Source organism: Lolium rigidum, unplaced genomic scaffold (genome assembly GCF_022539505.1).
Source record: "Lolium rigidum isolate FL_2022 unplaced genomic scaffold, APGP_CSIRO_Lrig_0.1 contig_7407_1, whole genome shotgun sequence".
Classification (NCBI taxonomy): domain Eukaryota; kingdom Viridiplantae; phylum Streptophyta; class Magnoliopsida; order Poales; family Poaceae; genus Lolium; species Lolium rigidum.
The window spans coordinates 204,907-223,910 of NW_025901506.1; the positions used below are offsets into that span (position 1 = coordinate 204,907).

The 19,004-nt window shown below is 48.7% G+C and overlaps 2 protein-coding genes across 2 annotated transcripts; both read right to left on the reverse strand.

Annotated features, from left to right (window-relative positions):
- Positions 1-10,910: 10,910 nt before the first annotated feature.
- On the reverse strand, positions 10,911-12,980 carry LOC124682244 (formin-like protein 5). Its single transcript, XM_047216968.1, has 4 exons — positions 12,916-12,980; positions 12,271-12,394; positions 11,222-12,139; positions 10,911-10,964 (listed from the first exon to the last, which is right to left on the reverse strand). Exons 1-4 carry the CDS (start codon positions 12,978-12,980, stop codon positions 10,911-10,913), a joined length of 1,161 nt encoding a protein of 386 aa, XP_047072924.1.
- Positions 12,981-14,369: 1,389 nt separating this feature from the next.
- Positions 14,370-17,152, reverse strand: LOC124682246 (mRNA-decapping enzyme-like protein). Its single transcript, XM_047216970.1, has 5 exons — positions 16,976-17,152; positions 16,835-16,875; positions 15,885-15,934; positions 15,201-15,345; positions 14,370-14,468 (listed from the first exon to the last, which is right to left on the reverse strand). The coding sequence occupies exons 1-5, from the start codon at positions 17,150-17,152 to the stop codon at positions 14,396-14,398; spliced, it is 486 nt and encodes a 161-aa protein (XP_047072926.1). The 3' UTR covers positions 14,370-14,395.
- Between the last annotated feature and the right edge of the window lie 1,852 nt (positions 17,153-19,004).

The window sequence follows — 19,004 nt, forward strand, 5'->3', positions numbered from 1 at the left end:
GGAGTCACCGGCGTACAGGTGCAGCCCCGGCTTCTCGATGTACAGGTACACGGCGTACCGCTCGGCTCATGGAAGCGGCCCGACATACCGGTTCGGCCTCGCGCTCGACGCATAGGCGCAGTTCAGCGGCGGCATGTATACAGGAGCGGCTCGATGTATAGGTGCAGCCCGGAACACACGATGAGCAGCTCAGCTCTTGGAAGCAGCCCGGCGGACAGGTTCACCAAGGCATTTGACGTACAGAGCTCAGCAGCGCGAGCGCATAAGTGCAGGAGTTGACGCGGCTGGATGTCTCGTCGGGGCGTGCTTTCGTCGCCATATACTGCATATGGCTAGATGTGAGCACGTACACGATGAGAATAGCATCTGCAGCAATCGGCGACACAGACGGCTAGATCAGTTTGACGTACACGGATGACGCCATGTACAACCCTGCACAGACTGGCGGACAGGCGCAACCCCACGGCGACATACGGGTGCGGCTCGGCCGATGGTGCACAGCCCAGCAAGCGCCCAAAGACAAGCCGGCGTACAGGTTCAGAGCTGCACTTGAGGTCCAAACCGGCGTACAGGCACAGCGGCGGCGTACAAACAGCTCCGGGATCAGGCTCCTCGACGCCGATGCTCAAAGCACGGTCCCAGCATCCGGCGTACAGAGCACCTCAGCCATGGGTGCAGGGCGGTGTACAGGCTCAACGGTGTACAGGTTCCTCGGACGTACAGGTGAAGGAGTTGGCGCGGTGGCCGGGTTGCTGATAGCATCTCGTGTTGCTACCGACGCCATACTCTACTGCGATGCTCGTGACCTACAGGTTGCCGTGGTGCTGCTTCACAGATCATACCACTTCAAGACGTCGCTCGATGGCGACTCCGACACGGCTCCATCGTGACCTCGTGAGACGGCATCCAAGCTGCGCCGACTGCCGTATGCTCGGCGTCGGGCCCAGTCACGGCGCCGACCACACCGGCCATGCCGACATGAGCGTGTGTTGGTTTTACACCGACGCAGGTCTCCCGATAATTTACTCCCGCGAGGCGTACCCCTTGCACACCCCGACGATGCCGCTAAGTCGTCAAGAAGTCCTGGCTAAACGGACTGCATCATGCTACTTCAACAACACTCATCATCGCCGCTCAAGACCGACGAGGCGCGACGGCGAGGGCGGGCGAGGCCGCAGCACAGGCCACGCTTACGGCGGCGCGTGTACCGACGAGGACACGGGCTCTGCCGCTGCCCACACACATCTTCACCACCATCATGCATGCAGGACGTGAAGCGAAGACGACGAAGACGACCACACGGCTTAATCGGAGGTGTCTCGCGGCGTAACCCGCGGGAGTAATTAACCGGGAGCCTTCCGAGGCCCCGGGAATCGGGAGACTGCAATCGCCCTAGTCAGGCTGGCCGCGCTAGTAGGCCACGGAGCGCAACACATGGGAATTGTATTTGTTATCTATATGATTAATGAAATACTGTTCCCGCATTTCTTTTGTTTCTTTGTGTATCATTATACACTGGCACGCCCGCGTCTTTCTTTCATTCACCGATCCCCGGCGCGCATGAGAGAAACCACGCCCTTCCGCCTTACACGCGGGAGTCGCGTCGTACGTTTTTCTCGTGTCAAACATTCCTCATACAGGCACCAAGCCCCTGATCTATCTAGCATCGGGGAAGTAATAGTCTGAACCACCCTAGCACAATCAGATTCCAGAGTAGCCGGCCACTTGCCGGGATTTATGAGTTGGTTTAGGCCGGCTAGAGCAGCATGGATCTCAGCTTCTTCGGCGCTGCTGCAGCCCACAATCGGCTTCCACTCCGAAAGAATGACATGGCCGTTATGATTCCTGACGATGACACCAACCCCAGCTCTCTTTGACAAAGGGTCCCAAGCTCCATCCACGTTTGCTTTAACCTCTCCGAATCATGGTGCTGCCCAGGCGCTTACCGCAGCTGAGCCTGCAAGATTAATGAATCCGTCATAAGGGATAGGACACTTTCCCTTGACATCCACCATGTGGTCCGGATTAGAGGAAAAAGATTCAAGATAGTTCACCAGATAGGGGACCGACGCCAAGACAGACGCCTTGCCATCTCCATGGACTATGTTGTTTCGATGATGCCACACCCGCCTAAGGAGGAATATCACCCTTGCCCGTGTATCAGTATTGAGACCCTGGAGAAGATTAAGCAGCCACTCAGGACCCGAGTATTCAAAAGCAGCCTCCGGGGGAAGCAGCCAGGGCTTCCTCAATTGATCCCTAAGTGCTCTTACAAGCGTGCATCGGACCAATGCATGATGCCCATCCTCGACTTCTCTCCCGCAGATAGAGCAGATCGGGTCAGCAGAAGGAACCCGGCGGTGTAGATTTGATTTGACCGCAAGTGTGGCCGTTGCCGCCTTCCAGGCAAAGACTAGTTTCTCGGGAACCTTTGCTTTCCAAATGACATTCCATAGGCCTCTATCACCTGAAGGTTCAGAGCTTGATTGACCGCCACTGAGCCGTGAGAATGTAGCTTCCATCCCAAGTCTGTACGCCGAGTGAACGGAAAAGAGACCGTTGCTTTCGGGCATCCACGCAACGAAATCATCACACTGCCTGGCAGGAAGTTTTATAGAAAGGATAGTGTCAGCATCTGGGCGCGGACAGCACACCCGGACCAGACCTTCATCCCAAGTCCTTGTAAGCGGGTCGATGAGTGCTGAAACCCACCGAAGGCGACTATTCCCAAGCTTCATTGACACACAGGGGGCATCGGATCGGGGTAACCAATTGTCCCGAAAAATCCTGACCTGAGTACCCGACCCAGTCCTCCAGATCACACCTTTTTTAAGGAGCTCAAGACCATGCATAACTCCCTGCCATGATTGGGACATGTTCTGAACAAAGGCAGTATCAAGTAGATTCCCCGAAGGATAATACTTAGCTCTTAGAACCCAGGCACAGAAACTATCCGGGAAATGAATTAACCTCCAGGCTTGGCGAGCAAGCAGAGCTTGGTTAAAAATATGCAAATCACGAAAGCCCATACCGCCTTGACTTTTTGGTCGAGTCATCTTCTCCCACGACATCCAGTGCATACGTCGTCGGTTCTCTTCATCGCCCCACCAAAAATCACGCACCGTCTTTGAAAGATTCTCAATAAGGCCCGCAGGGAATTTGAAAACACCCATAGCATAGGTAGGCAGAGATTGAAGGACTGCCTTAATGAGAATTTCCTTTGCCGCACTAGACATATATTTTTCCGCCCAATCATTTGCTTTCTTTGCAAATCTTTCTTTGGTTTTCTGTAATTTTCCTTTTTTTTAGCCTCCCTTCAGGAACCGGAAGGCCCAGATATTTTTCCTCAAAACAATGTGTATCATATTTCAAGATGTCTTTGATCTCCGTTTTGGTATCATTAGGAACCAGATGACCATACAGAATAGAACATTTGCACAGGATAACCAATTGACCAGTGCTCTATTCATACCGGTCGAGAATGGACTTGATTGTTTCAGCTTGATTAATAGTACCTTCAAAGAACATGAACAATCATCTGCAAATAAAAGATGGGACACACCCGGGCCTCTTCGACTTAAGTGTAACTCATGAAGGGAGCCATCTTCAATTTCCTTTTTAATCAAACAAGACAAACCATCAGCAACAAACAAATAATTAGGGCGAAAGCGGATCACCTTGGGGCAGCCCACGGGTAGGAGTGAAAGGGTCCAACGTATTTCCGTTAAAGCGAATAGAGTAACGGGGGGTGACACAAGCCATCACCCACCGTATCCATTGACTATAAAAGCTCAGTTTCGCTAAAACACCTTCCAAAAACCTCCAGTCCACGCGATCATAAGCCTTAGCCATATCCAGCTTGTACGCACAAAAATTCTTGCGAGCGGCAGAACCAGTTTGAATTGAGTGAATGCACTCAAAAGTGACCAGAGCATTATCCGTAATAAGACGCCCTGGAATAAAAGCACTCTAAGTTGGGGAAATAATATTCTGGAGCAGAGGTCTAAGCCGATTGACCAAACATTTGGACACCACTTTGAAGACAACGTTGCATAAGCTAATGGGGCGGAAGTCCTTAATATCCTCTGGATTATCTTTCTTAGGAATAAGAACTATTGCTATGTCATTGAACTCCTCGGGCATGATGCCATCCACGAAAAATTTCTGCACCGCGGCCACTACATCATCACGAAGAATGTCCCAGTTCCGCTGAAGAAATCTGGCTGGGAATCCGTCAGGCCCTGGAGCCTTTCGGGGGCCAATTTGGAAGAGGGCATCGCTGACTTCTTTTTCAGAGAAAGGCGCACATAGTTTCGCATTCATATCATCATCAACACACACCTGCAGAATATAAATAATAATGCTATGGTCTACGCTTTCTTCTCTGGTACATAGGCTTTGAAAAAAGTCACGAGCGATCTGCTCCATCTCATTAGCATCAGACGTCCACGTACCATCCGAGCGTTTAAGCTTACTGATTCTGTTCTTCTTCCTTCTGTTTGAGGCACGTCTATGGAAATATTTAGTGTTACGATCTCCTTCCTGCAACCACGCAACACGAGACCTCTGAAGCCACATTATTTCTTCCATGTATAGTAGTTCATCCATCTCTTTCGCAATGTTGTTCCTAGTATCGATACTCAACTCATCGGTAAGAAGGGAGAGCTCTTCCATTTGCTTCCTTTTTTGATCAATCAATTTTGGAACCAAACCAAAGAATTTTGATTTCCACGAAAATAGATCATTCATCATAGATTTAATCGAATCATTTATATCACCCAGATCCTGAATAGGCACCCTTCGCGACCACGCCTCCTTAATTGTAGAGGCAAGTGAGGGCTCTCTCTCCCACATTATTTCATAACGACGGATTGGCCGAGCTAACCTCCTCGCAGGACCCGGGTCAACTGACAGTAGCAAAGGGCAGTGGTCAGAATGAGATGAAGTGAGGTGGCGGATCCTCCAATCCGGGAAGATAGAAGACCAAGAAGGAGAGGCCACTGCACGATCAAGCCTAACCTTCACGTTTCTGTCGCCCTTTTGTTTATTATCAAAAGTCCAAGGAGTCCCAATCAAACCAATATCATGCAAGTCACAATGAGAGAGGACCTCACGGAAGTCCAGCATCAATCTTTCGGACCTCCTGGTTTGAGAAAAATGCTCCTCTTGCCACATGGCTTCATTGAAGTCACCAATCATCAACCATGGTTCAGGGACCTAGGCTTGATTCTTCTGATCTTGTCCCACATGATATGACGGTTGTTAGCCTTCGGCTCTCCATATACAAAGGTACCACGCCATTTTACTTCATACGGCCCCCCACTGATGTGGGCATCGATATGGCGCTCACTGAAGGACATGAGCTCCACTGTGATCCCCTCATGGGAGAAGAGAGCAATACCACCACCAGATCCCTCGCCTTTAACATGAAAACAATTGTTCATACCAATACGAAAACGTAAATTCTTCACTCGCTCCTCAGATTGTCGGTTTCACACAGGAAAACCAAACTAGGCTTAAATGTCTGGACAATGATGACCAGTTCCTGAACAATCGCGGGCGCCCCTCCCCGGCTGTTCCAATGTAAGAGACTCATTGGGCCCGGCGGCCATCCTCGAGGGATGCCGCCGATAGTGCCAAGTTTTCCTTTTCATTCCCCAGGGGTCCAATCTTCCTGACTTTCTTCGTTTCCTTCGACTTCACGTCAATTACACAGGAAACCAGGTCGACCAGGAATTAAGCTAATTCCTGGTCGACCAGGAATTAAGCTCCACATCCATATCTAAATTGCGTTTCGCGATTAAGAGAAGATGGTCTTTATATGCCCTAACCTGACGAGAATGCATTTACAGGGGACGCTCCCTAGACGAGTCCCGTCAGCCAATGAATGACCTTCCAATGCATTCCCATTTTCTGAAACAAGAGAAGTACGTCAATCTTGCCGATCCTGCCTCCTTTTCACAAGTAAACTTTGATCCGGAGCAGAGTAGTTCCGTGGGTGGTTCCACGTCAAATTTCCATGAGAGAAAAAACGTGTTCTTTTCGGTTCTTCCTAACCCACGGCCCACCGTGGTCTTCATGGATTGGAGGAAGAGCTCCAGCCGTACCCGGCCACGTTGAATGACGAGGTACGCGCATATATGAAGGCGGTGGCGGAAGGCATGCTGGGCTTGCTGATCCTGCAGAAAATCGATCGGGACTTTCATTTATATATCGTGTGTCCGATTACAAATCTACCTGTCTTGCGCTGCACGCTGATATATGTGTTTGAGTGTTTCCGTTAGTTTTAGCCTGCCCAACGTACGTGCGCAAGATCGATCAATCGAACCAAGAACGCAGATCAGGGGACGAAAATAACCGATCGATTTTACTGTCAGCCGGCCGGTCATCTTTACTCCTCTCAACGGCGGCGCGCGGAGGCAGGAGCTGCTCCCAAAAATACATATACATACTGACATACATGGACGAAGCCATGCCGGAAGCCACCGCCGTATCCTTACCGAACGACGTCATCTTCGACATCCTCTCCAGGACGCCAATGAAGCCAGTCTGCCGGTTCCGATGCGTGTCCAAAGGGTGGCATGGCCTTATCTCCGACCAAGCCTTCCTCGCCGCGTACAAGCTCCGCCACACCGACCCGTTTCTCGTCGACACCGGCTTCTTTCGAGGTAACAAGAAGCCTGACTTGCGGCTCATGGACATGGACGGCAATGTTGTTAGAGTGTTTGAAGGCATCGGTGGCTCCGGGATGTTTCCCACGACGAGCCTCGATAACCTCATCTCTGTCTGGGACGGTTCCTGCGAAGATGTCCATTACGGACAAGAGTCCTGTGAAAGCATACATGTTGTCGATCCTGCCACTGGAGAGGTGCTCTTTACCAGCCCAGGGCATGAGGTGATTGAGGATGGTTTCACGGAGTACTACACAATCTTCAGCATCGGCCGTGCCACCCCATCCGGCGTATACAAGGTGGTCCGCCTCGTCGGAGGCAACATTTGTGATGTCACCACATTAGGTGACGACACGGGGTGGAGGAGGAAGACATGGCCACGGCCGGTCCCAACGTATCGCCTTGATCGTGGATGTTCTCCCGTCACCATCGATGGCGTCATGTACTTCTTGATACAAGGGAAATCCGACGTCACCTTACGATGCTTCGACCTCGAGAGCGAGCGGTGGAAGGACGAAACCATCAAAGGTCCACAAGCCGTCGGCCGCGCAGAGACGTGGAGTAGGAGTAAAATACCAGTCTCCATAACAGAGCTCAACGGCTCCCTCTGCATGGTTCAAGAGGAGCACATTGACGGGCATTTGGTTCACCTTCAACATCCGCAAGCTTCATGCAGCAACGTATGGATCTTGGACGATTTCGAGAAAAGTAACTGGACCAAGTTGTGCACGATCCCAATAGGCCCACTCGGGCGTAGTTGTATGCCATTGAGGATGATGCAAGATGGCGAAAAGTTGCTCGTGCAATGTGGTACTACATACAAGCGTTCGTCATTGGCCCTACAAGTCTATGATCTGCGCACGGAGAAATTTTCGAACATTACCGGGAAGCCAGGCTATCTTCCAAGCAACATTGCTCTCTGCAACTTACACTTGGAACAGCTTGTGTTGGCCAGGAATTAATTCACTATTGTCTAGCCTCTCTATGTTTTGAAGTACTTTTGTTTTCGATGGTCTATCAATGAGACACGTTATAGGCGTTTGTCGGGTTTTAGAAACTAAATCCCCGATAGGCCAATTTCTCAAACGCCAAATCCAGTTCATTAACCTATTCAACCAATGAAGGTCACACCATCAACCACAAAGGGGGGTCGTCTTTAACAGGAAGACAATGTGCATGCTTTGTAGTTGTGGACTCGCCCATTAAAAATCAGATAGTGGATTCTAATCCTAGAAAAGAAAAGACACGGTGTTCGATGCACCATACATAGTCTTGATGCCAGATCTCATCAAACACTATGTCGTCCATATATCACATGCGTAAGTCTTGTAGGCCGGTGAACTAGTTGGAGGATGAACTCTTGTACCAACAGAACACATGGCCGTGAAAAAAATTGAGCAACATTTTTGTCTTTTTGGGCAACAAGAGTCTATGCTAAATAAAACATAATATACACATATAGCATAATTTGTCTTTTTGGATAAATTGTGTTCTTGACTTGAATCGTATATGCTCTCATCTCATGGAGAGAAAACCGAGCGGGCCTAGCCCAAAGAAGATAGATCTCAGATTTGGCTCTCTCTCCGCAAAAGCAAAACGAAGATTTGGTATCGGCCCTATAAGCTAGTTTTCCCCTAACGCAGCAGTACCGTACCCACACACGAAGAAGCTCACCCGGCGCCGCCGCCGCCGCCGCCGCCGCCGCCACCGCCACCGATCGCCGGCGCGCCAAACCCAGAGATGTCTTCAGTCTGGCGCCGTCTCCTCGGCGCTCTCGCGCTTGAACCGGACCCGGACTCAGATCCGGTCTCCAGATGCGACGCGGAGCTAAGAGCATCTCCAACCGGGCGACCCAAACGGACGGCCGAATGGACACCCGGACAGCGCACCGCGTCCGCGTGTCCGTTTGGGTCGCACGCTGCGCCCAACGCGCGGACGCACCGCAAATGTAATAAAAAAAACATAAATGAAAATGAAAAATAAAAACAGCACCAAATAAATATAAACTACTGGTTAGTTAAACTTAGCCCTATTTTGGGCAATTTTTACACAAAAGAAAGCCCTATATGGGCTTTAAACTAAAAAAAGAAACCCTAGACAGGGTTTGCGAGCACGGTGGCCGCCGGCAGTACTACCCCCGGTAGTACTCGTCATCGTCGGCGTCGATGACGACGACGCCCCGGCGGCGACGCGCCGTTCCGGCTCGACACGCCGGAGGGCACCGGGACTCCGGCCGGGGCTCCCACCGCGCCCTTTCCCGGGCGGAGTGCGGGTTCGGCGGGCTCGCCGGCTCGCGCGGCCGTGCCTCGCGCGCGGACTCCTGCCGGAGCTGCTCCTCCTCCGCCAGGCGCTCCTCCTCCGCCAGGCGCGCGGCCCGGCGCTCCTCCTCCCGGAGCGCCGCCTGACGCGTAGCCTCCTCCTGACGGCGCGCCAGCTTGAGGAAGGCCCACGCCTCCGCCTGGGCGTCCTCCCGGGCCTTCTCGGCAGCCTCCTCCGGCGCGGAGGTGCGCGGCGCCTCGGCGAGGTGCGGCCATTTGGCCGGCTCGTCGAGGTCCGGCCGCTCGCGGGACGCCGCGAGCGCCGCCCGCGGCTCCGGGTCGGCCTCCTCCCGGGGCTGCGGCCGCGGGCCGTGGCCGTGGCCGGGGCGCGGGCTCGTTGATGTAGAGCCCGCCGGGCGGCGGCCTCGCCCGCCGGGCGGCGGCCTCGCCCGCGCGCGGTGTGCGCGGGCCGCGCGCGAGGCCGCGCCGTCGCGGATGTGAAGCACGTGCGCCGGCGCGCATCGTGCACCACCTCGAACCACAAGTCCCGGTTGGGACTTGCGTCGCCGTACGCCGGGTCCTCGCCGGAGGTCCGCCGGCAGCCGAGCGCGGCGCCTCCGGATCTCGGCGTAGCGGGCGCGGCCGGAGCCGGGATGGGCGGCACCGGAACCCGATCCGGGCTCGGGTGCCGGCCGTGGGGGAGGTGCACGTCCCCCCACGGCATTGGGACGCCGGCGTCCCAGAACATCTGCGCCACCGCAACGGTGACGTAGATCCGCTCGCGTCTGGGAGGCGCCGGCGGCCCCATTGCGAACGCCGGCGGCGCGACTTGCCGGCTGCTGCCGGCCTCGTGGTCGTTGGCGGACGGCTCGAACTCGCGCTTCGGGGCCATGGCGGCGCGGAAGCTTCGAGCTCGCGCGTGCGGCCGGAGTGGAAAGTGGGGACTGGATAGGGACGGTCCCCTTCCCCGAGTCCACATTTAATAGGACCGGGGCACCGACGAGTGGGCCAGCCACGCGGACAGGGCGGACACGCGAGGACGCCGCGTGCCATCCGCGGCCACGCAAACCCGGCCAAGATTTGGGCCGGGTTTGCGTCGTTCCGGACGCCGCGGCCGTCCGCTTTTGCGGTGCGTACCCGCGTTGGGCCGGGTTTTTGTCCGTTTCGACCCATCCGGACGCGCGGGCGCGGGATGGGTCGCCCGGTTGGAGATGCCCTAATGCTGCTCTTCGCCGTCTCGTCGGTTGTCCGTGTGCATCGATGGGACGCCAGCAAGCACACGACGTTCTATTGGGTCGGCGCCGCCGCCTCTTCCCGCGTGAACACCTTCAACTTCCTGATAGTGGCGACCATCCCGTATTTCGTCGTGTCCCACCGTACGTTGCATGGTTGGGTGAGCAACGCCACCGGTACCTTGCATGGTTGGGTCATCAACGCCACCGGCCTACTCAGAGGAGGGCGTCAGCGTCCTGATGTTGAGTAGTTCGCTTGTTTTTTTAGCTAGAACAATAGATCTAGTGAAGATCGAGATTGCACCTTCAACTAGAGTAGCATGTTGATTGATGTCTACTGTTGTTTTTTATCGTAGTAGTACTCCCTCCATCTAAAAATAGGTGTCTCACTTTTGTGTAGACACGGATGTATCTCAGACGGAGGAAGTAACACGAGTATTATTTCTGGTGATCGTTCAAGCACATCTAGTGGAGTATACATATTCATAGCTGATGCTGATCCAGTTGGTCAGCTGGTAGGATATACAATCTCAGATATCCGGAGCCACACTTGGTTTTCCGCACCGAGATTACAGCTAAAATAGTACTACAGGCTGCTGTCTAAAACTATGTTAGCCTCTCTACATGGTATTGGTATGTGACAAAATGCACACATCCGTCTATGCAGGCTTTGACAAAATGCACCACCTGAAACGCAAGTGAAACCAAGCCTGTCATAGACATGTCCGTCTTCTACTCTTCTCAACTTACTACCGCTGCCCTTTTATAAGCTCCCAGTAGAACATATCGATGAAATCTTCATTCTGACCACGAAACAAATGTAAGGTGTGAGTGCTTCACAGTGAACATAAGCGTCAGGAGAGAAACAATGATTAGATGGAACGAACTAAAAAAAATTACACATGTCCAACAAGATAAGCATGTTTCGACCAGTACTGCTACCTCATTAGATGCTAAAACACAATAGGATTATGCGAAGCCAGCAAATTAGACATGGATCAGCCTTAGTATGTAGTGCATGACAATCAAATAAACAGCCAACATATGCCAGCACAAATACCTGCACAAGGTTCAGCAACGCATCCCTGACTCTGTCTCTTGAAAGTATTGGGCCATGCGACGCTGACGGGGCAAGCAGCGGGGAAGGATTAGGCGGTGGCAATGGCTGAAGTAACAATGCACCATATGGTGGAGGGGGAACACTGCATTGTGGAAAGGGCTGGAGCAAGGGATCGCTCTGCCGGTGCTGAGGATGAAGTGGAGGGGGAGCAGCGGGTTGTGCAAAGTGCTGGAGCAAGGGAGCACTCTGCTGGTGCTGAGGACGAAGTGGAGGAGCAGAGGATAGTGCAAAGGGCTGGACCAAGGGACCAGTCTGCCGGTGCTGAGGACGAAGTGGAGGAGCAGAGGATAGTGCAAAGGGCTGGACCAAGGGTGTCTGCCGGTGCTGAGGATGAAGTGGAGGGGGAGCAGGGGATTCTCGAAAGGGCTGGAGCAAGGGATCACTTTGCTGGTGCTGATGATGAATTGGAGGGGGGACAGTGGATTGTGGAAAGAGCTGGAGCAAGCGAGCACTCTGCAGGTGCTGAGGATGAAGTGGAGGAGCAGAGGATAATGGAAGGGGCTGGTGCAAAGGAGTACTCTGCCGGTGCTGAATGGCAAAAGGAGGATGAAGTGGAGGCGGAGCAGAGGATGCAAAAGCAGCATCAGCTGTTGTTGGTTGCGAAAATGGGATGGGAATGTGAGGAAAGAGTAATTGTTTTGTAAGATTAGAAGGTTGAGTGGTACGAGCACTGGTGGATACATGAGCATCTGGGGGCACCATGGTAGCCGATGATGTTCGTGAAGGAAGAAGATCATGCAGGGCAGGAGACTGTGATGAAACAGGACTAGGCTGCCTAGAATAAGTAACCGCCCTGATAGCTTGATTTGGCTGTACTGGATCTGTTGCACCCGTGGGTGCACCAACGCATGCAGCTGCCTGGATGAGATTCAAAAACTTTATCTCATGAGAATTACATAATGATACTATATTGCAAAGCAACCATAATAAAAACAAATGTTCTGTATTTCAAAATAGAATGACACGACGGAATGAAGGTAAACTATTACCGTTAACAAAGCTGACAATATACTATGTCCAGCATCTTTGGGTACCATGGTAGATGATGTTGGCTGCTCTTGCGTATCTTCAGACGAAGAAACAGAAGATGCAACTTCCACCTCTTCAAAACCACTGAAACAGGGGCAAAAAAAGATGATTTCATAATAATGCCACATCCTCACAACTTCAGGTTTTACTGTTCTGAACCATGAGCCAAAGCACTAGAATAAACTTGTATTATGTCCCCTCTAGTTTCCTGCAGTTCATTCATGTGACTCAATATTCATCATTCTGTTGTCTAAACTATCCATTAGCAACCTTTTAACCTCGTGTTCTATAAAGGACATCGTGTTAAAATTAAAATATTAGCTAGAGACCAGCTTTCTCTGTTTCTCCCCTGCCACTCTTGTATCATAAGTTCATAACACTTCGATTCCTCAAAGCATTATGTTTGATAGTTATATTGGTACGAGTAAACGACTTAAACAGGTAGTGATACAACTTTGATCAATGAGCAATTACACGATGAAATGACTAAAACGGGTGCAGAACATCTAACCTTAAGTTAGAAACGATTAGCAGAGAGCAAATGGAATAACTACAAGCTGTATTGTGTTACAAGGTAAACAGGAAAGCATTAAGATTTCAAATACCTTTTGGATGCAGAAACTATTTCCTTTGGGGATGCCCTGGAAAATGCATTATGTATCCTGTACATTTCGTAAGCAATGCTGAGGTCAGCAAGTATAGGGTAAAAAATGTGAAAAAAATTGAAGAAAATCTCTTGCCGTTCCTTGTAGCTTTGTAAAAACTCAAATCAGTGTACATTAGCAATCAATGAGTCAAATATAATAAATGGACTAAGGTTACATACAGATAGGTTGCTGACACGGGCTAATCTAAGGAGTAACTTAACCCATGAAGCTATAATTCAACTAATGGAATGTTTGCTCAAATAAAAAACCAGACACGCTACAGGCATTGGTAAGCATCTGGTTTGTGTAATTTATCTGGCTCGGTATATTCAGTATTTCACAGACCGCATTTCAATACCACACCTACTAAGCTGAACATTATCAATGCGGTTTGTTAGTGTGCGCTTACATAGAACTGGAGAAGCTGGCAAGTACAGTTCATAAATGTCAGCATATGTTCTACTCCTGTTTACTCCCTCCGTTCCATAATAAGAGTCGCAACTTCATCTAGATATGGATGTATCTATAACTAATATGCGCCTAGATACACCCGAATCTAGACAAAACTGCGACACTTGATTTTGGAACGGATGTAGTAACTTCTAAGACACTAAATGAAAGAATATACAACAAAAAAAAGTCAAAAACAACTACAACGATTTCACAATAACACCAGTATGCCACATCCTCAAAACTTCAGGTTTTACTGTTCTGATCCATGAGCCAAAGCAATTAACTTGACTAGACACTACAATGAACTTGCATTATTTCCCCTCTGCAGTGCATTGTGCGACTCTATATTCCTCATTCTGTTGTCTAAACTATCCATTAGCAACCTTTTTAACCTGGTGTTCTATGAAGGCCATCATATTAAAATTAAAATATTAGCCAGAGACCACCTTTGTGTTACTTCCCTGCCACTCTTGTATCATAACACTTCGATTCCTCAAACCTTATGTTTGATAGTTACATTGGCACGAGTAAACGACATAAACAGGAAGTGATACAACTTTGATCAATGAGCATTTACACGATGAAATGACTAAGGCCTTATTTGGTAATAGGCTATTTGTGGGGATTATCCCCAGCAAACCCCAAAACCCACTTTATTCTTAAAAACATGTTTGTTTCTAGTGTATTGAGCTAATTTTATCCCACTTTTCTCCAAATCTTAGTGTATTTTCTCCAATCCCCAATACACTACCCCTACCTTGTGGATAGGGGATAGGGAATTCATGGGGATTGGAAGGGATTGGGTGAAGGTAGGGGATTCACCCAATCCCTTTGAGAATTATCCCCACTAATCCCCATATAAACTCTAGTACCAAACAAGGCCTAAAATGGGTGCAGACCATCTAACCTTAAGTTAGAAACGATTAGCAGAGAGCAAATGGAATAACTACACCCTGAATTGTATTACAAGGTAAACAGGAAAGCATTAAGTTTTCAAATACCTTTTAGTTGATGAAACTATTTCCTTTGGGGACGCCCTGGAAAATGCATTATGTATCCTGTACATTTCGTAAGCAATGTTGGGGTCAGCAAGTATAGGGTAAAATGTGTAAAAAGGTTGAGGAAATTGCCATCCCTTGTAGCTTTGCAAACCTAAATCAGTACATTAGCAATTAACCAATCAATCAAATATAGTCAATGGACTAAGGTTATATACAGATAGGTTGCTGACTTGCTGATGCAGGCTAATATGAGGAACTTAACCCGTGAAGCTATAATTCAACTAATGGAATGTTTGCTCAAATAAAAAACAAGACACGCTACATGCATTGATAAGCATCTGGTTTGAGTAATTTATCTGGCTTGGTATATTCAGTATTTCGCAGACTGGATTTCAATACCACACCTACTAAGCTGACCATTATCGATGTGGTTTGTTAGCATGCGCTTACAGAGAACTGGAGAAGCTGACAAGTACCATTCATATCTCAGCAGTTCTAACTTCTAAGACACTATGGCTTATATGTTGGGTTGAAAACCTTGATAATTTTTAGTGTGCTTTGCAGTCAATGTTTACAGGTCCAAGTATCAGTGTACACCATGTCGTTATTTAAGCACATAAGTTTTTGACAAATGAAAACCACACCAGACACAGAATACAGATAGTCTAACACAATCATTTTTCACGTTTCAGTTTCAAACTTCTACTCATGTGCTCTGCAGTCACATGAAAAGATATATCAAGAAACTCTTGTGCATGATATTTAACGTGGTAAGAAGAAAAAATTTACCTACTGAAAAGTTGTGCCACTTCTTCACATTCCTCAGGATCATAGAACCAAATTCCAGTAACTTCGTCTGCAGCATTTCTGTATATTATGTAAGGATTTTGCACCTGGTATTCAAAACTGCTCAAGAGATCTTCAACCAGATTTTCTGCTTATGAGAGGAGCGCAACACAAAGTGAAAACATATGTGATTGCCAACCTGGCATATAAATAATCAGAGATAAACAGCACAATCACCTAAACATGTCATGCAAGCTAATGATTCAAGAGAGTATTTCATATCAACCAGCAACACATTTTCTTGGACCAAAATTACGATTCAGTGAGGTTTCAAATAAGTGAGCTACCTTTTTTGTGGAATTTCCTGTACTGCTCATATATAAACAGAACAGGAACCAGTTTACTGCAATATATACTACGGAGTACTTAGGGTGCCTAAGAGCTCACTTTTTCAATGGAGGGTGCGTAAGAATTTCCTGATATGAAGATTGTTTACAACACAAAAGAGATGCCTTAATTTATCCCAAGAGGCTGAAAGCAAATTTTTCAATCATCTAGCATTTATATGCTTATATAACAGTTTTAAATACAAGCAATTGGTATTGCTTCCCATGTTATTCCATAATTGCTAGGCATGATAAACTCATATTATGGATCCCATTTCCAAAATAGAAATGCAAAACATACCTATATTTCGACGATTCATGATGACAAATTGGAATCTGGGTTGGGTATTCCTGCAAGATTACAAGGTCTTATCACGAAATGCACAATCTTGAAGAGCTTATAGATCCAACAAAAATTGCATCTCAGGAAAACACAAGAGGGCATCTGGTCAGAAGAACTAAAAGTAGGAGGTAGTGTTTAACAGTAGGCACTCTCACTGTAATGTTTCAGAAGCGTAGGATCAGCAACAAACAATTCAGCACAGGTTTTCAGAGATGGAATGCAAAATACTAGCATCATACAAAACCACCAATAACTGATAACTTGTGGCAGATATAAACCAACCACAAATATCATTGAACAGCACTGAAAGTTCGACACCGATATGTGTTTATTAACATTTCGCTATCTAACAGATATGACACTGCAAGCATTTCAGGAACAGCAGGAAAATAATATCTAGCAATGCTTCACCCTGGCAACAAAGTCCCAGCAATCTTACGCTATACACGGAATTTCTGAACCAAACTACAGAAAAAGTAATACGCGGTGTAAACACCGAATCACCAACACGTCATTATTCTCGATTCTTCTAGAAAACCACTTCAATGTTCTAATCTAAAATTCCACGACATCCCAGCTCTGGGTATTCCACAAGCATCCACGAAACATCACGAAAATAGCAGTAACAGCTAGTGGCCCTTTCCCTAGGAACCAAATCCGTCCCCTTCTCAATGAGCCAGACCCATTCCCTTTCCTTGGCGACCAAATTACTGCCAATTATGTAGGAATTGCTGAACCCAATACAATGCAGTTCTCCTACCTAGAAATCCACAGCATCGGCACTCAAATAAAAGCCCAAGTGACTGGGAATTCCGCAATCATCCGTAAAACAACAGCAGTACATAGCAATCGACGGAGCCCAATGCTGCAATCCATGGTCCACGAGGTAGGGTCGTCGCAGCACAAACCTCTTGACGACGAAGAGCGACCCCTCCACGCCCTTCCGGCTCTGCGCAAACGCACAAATCGAACCGTCAGGAACCGCGGCAGACAGGGGCACCGAGAGGCAGGGGAGGGGTTCGGGGGAGGCGGAGGGGCAGCATACGTACCCATTGGGTGTTGGTCGTGTCGAAGGTGTAGGCGGTGACGTGCGCGGCGGTGATGAGGATGTCGGCGACGGCGGGGTCGAGGCGGCGCAGCACGGTGAGGTTGAGCAGCCGCGTGCCCTCCCGGTCCGCCGCCAGGTTCGGCGTCACCTTGCGCCTCCCGTAGCCGCCCCGCGCCATGGGCGGCGGAGGATGGCCGCCGGCGCCGGCGCCGGAAACCCTAGCGGCGGCCGGGCGGATTCGGGCCGGGGGTTTTGGTCGGAGCCGCATGGAGAGGAGGCAGGTGATCTCGCTGGCCTGGCGAGGGAAATGGGTTGGAAAAGCGGTGCTGCTCTCTCTATCCTTTGTCAGCAGCCTGCGTGCCACTTGTCAGTCACCGAATAAGGCGGTTCTGCCTGTTAATTTTGATGTTTGGGCTGATCCACTTCGTTAATCTTGTGGCCCATATTGGGGTGAGCAAGCCCAGCCCAGCGGGGTGTTCCGGCCCAATGGGCTTTTCTGATGAGCCTATGGGACATGCAGAGTTGTAACTTGTAAGTGCCTGTTTTGGTTTTTGGTCCAAGTAGCCAAACCAACAACTTTAATCCTTCTTGATCTAAAAAAAACAATTTTAATCCTTATTAAATTTCTGGAAAAAAAGATACATGGGGGCCAAGTGATCACCCATGAGGGAAATTGGGAAGAGCGTCCTTCTCTCACCATCGCCAAGCAGGCCATGGTGGCAAGTATTAGCAGCCTCAGTGTGACGACACCACTTTTCGGTGAGTGGATGTCGTCGTTACGGGTCACACGGTACGGCGGTTCTAGGCATAGCTGCCTCTAGAAGGTTTCCCCTTTCCTGGTGACGTGGATCATTAAGGTTGTTCTACCTAACCATTTGATGATTGGGCATTTGGGCTCATCGGGTTGGTTAATCGTGCGTTAACGACACTAGTTTTAGTGACAGCCCGGCCCAGTGTTGAGTTTTGGTCCAATGGGCTCTTTTATGGGGCCAACGAGGAAGATGCATAATGCGCAAGTGCCTGTTTGGTTTCTGTCAAAAAGTCTTTTGCAATTATTCTTAAAATTTATTAAAAGTGCAAATGCTTCTAAACAATCCTAAAAGTCATGAAAAAAATACCAAAACTTTGGAGAAAATAGAGGATCACAACTTAAAATACGTAGTAATTGTAAAATACCAACACTTAGTGCACCTCATGGGGCCTCGAAACCAAACCAGGCCAAGCTTCAAAACGGCAAAAATTCATTTGCCTTTCTATGCTCACATTGCAGTTCATGGACCTATTTCCAAATTTTTGTAAAAAAAAACTAATGGTGCAATTAAAAATGGGTAAGAAAACAAGTTAAGTGGACTAAAGGATGATTGCGCTAACATAAATATTATGTAAATGACCACAGTGGCTAATACAAACCTATTTTACTTGCTTCTAAAATGTGTTAACTAGATTAAATCATTGCTTGTCAGGATTACTAAATTAAAGAAAAATAGTGAATTACCCACAAGAAATAAAAATAGTGAATTGCTACCGTTACTCCCTAAGATTCATTTGTGACACGTTTTGCCTCATTTAGCAAGAAATTCTCCAAAGTACTATGCTTGACCAAGCTAGTTCATTTTTATCCTTATAAAATCTTTTGGGTCTCTCTATCATGTGGGGTCCACTGTAAAGTTGATATATCCAACTAAATTTGATGCTAGGCGGGCATCTCCGGTGCAGGGAGGGGGGGGGGGGGGTAGATAAGCTAGATCATGTCCATCGACTCGGACCACTCCTTCTCATCATACTTGTTGTGTTGTGCGGGAGTTTAAGGATTAGAGGTGCAGGTGCTCAATGTACCTCGTAGAACATGTCAATCAAATATCTAAAATGAGCACTTGTTTATACTCAATAGGGTGAGCAATGTCACAAAGTATCATATTTCTTAATAGTTTTTTTATTTGGTCAAAGTTTACATCGTTTGATTTCTGAAAGAAAAAATATGGCTTATATCACGCATTCGGATGAAAATGTGGTTGCTCTCAAAAAAATAG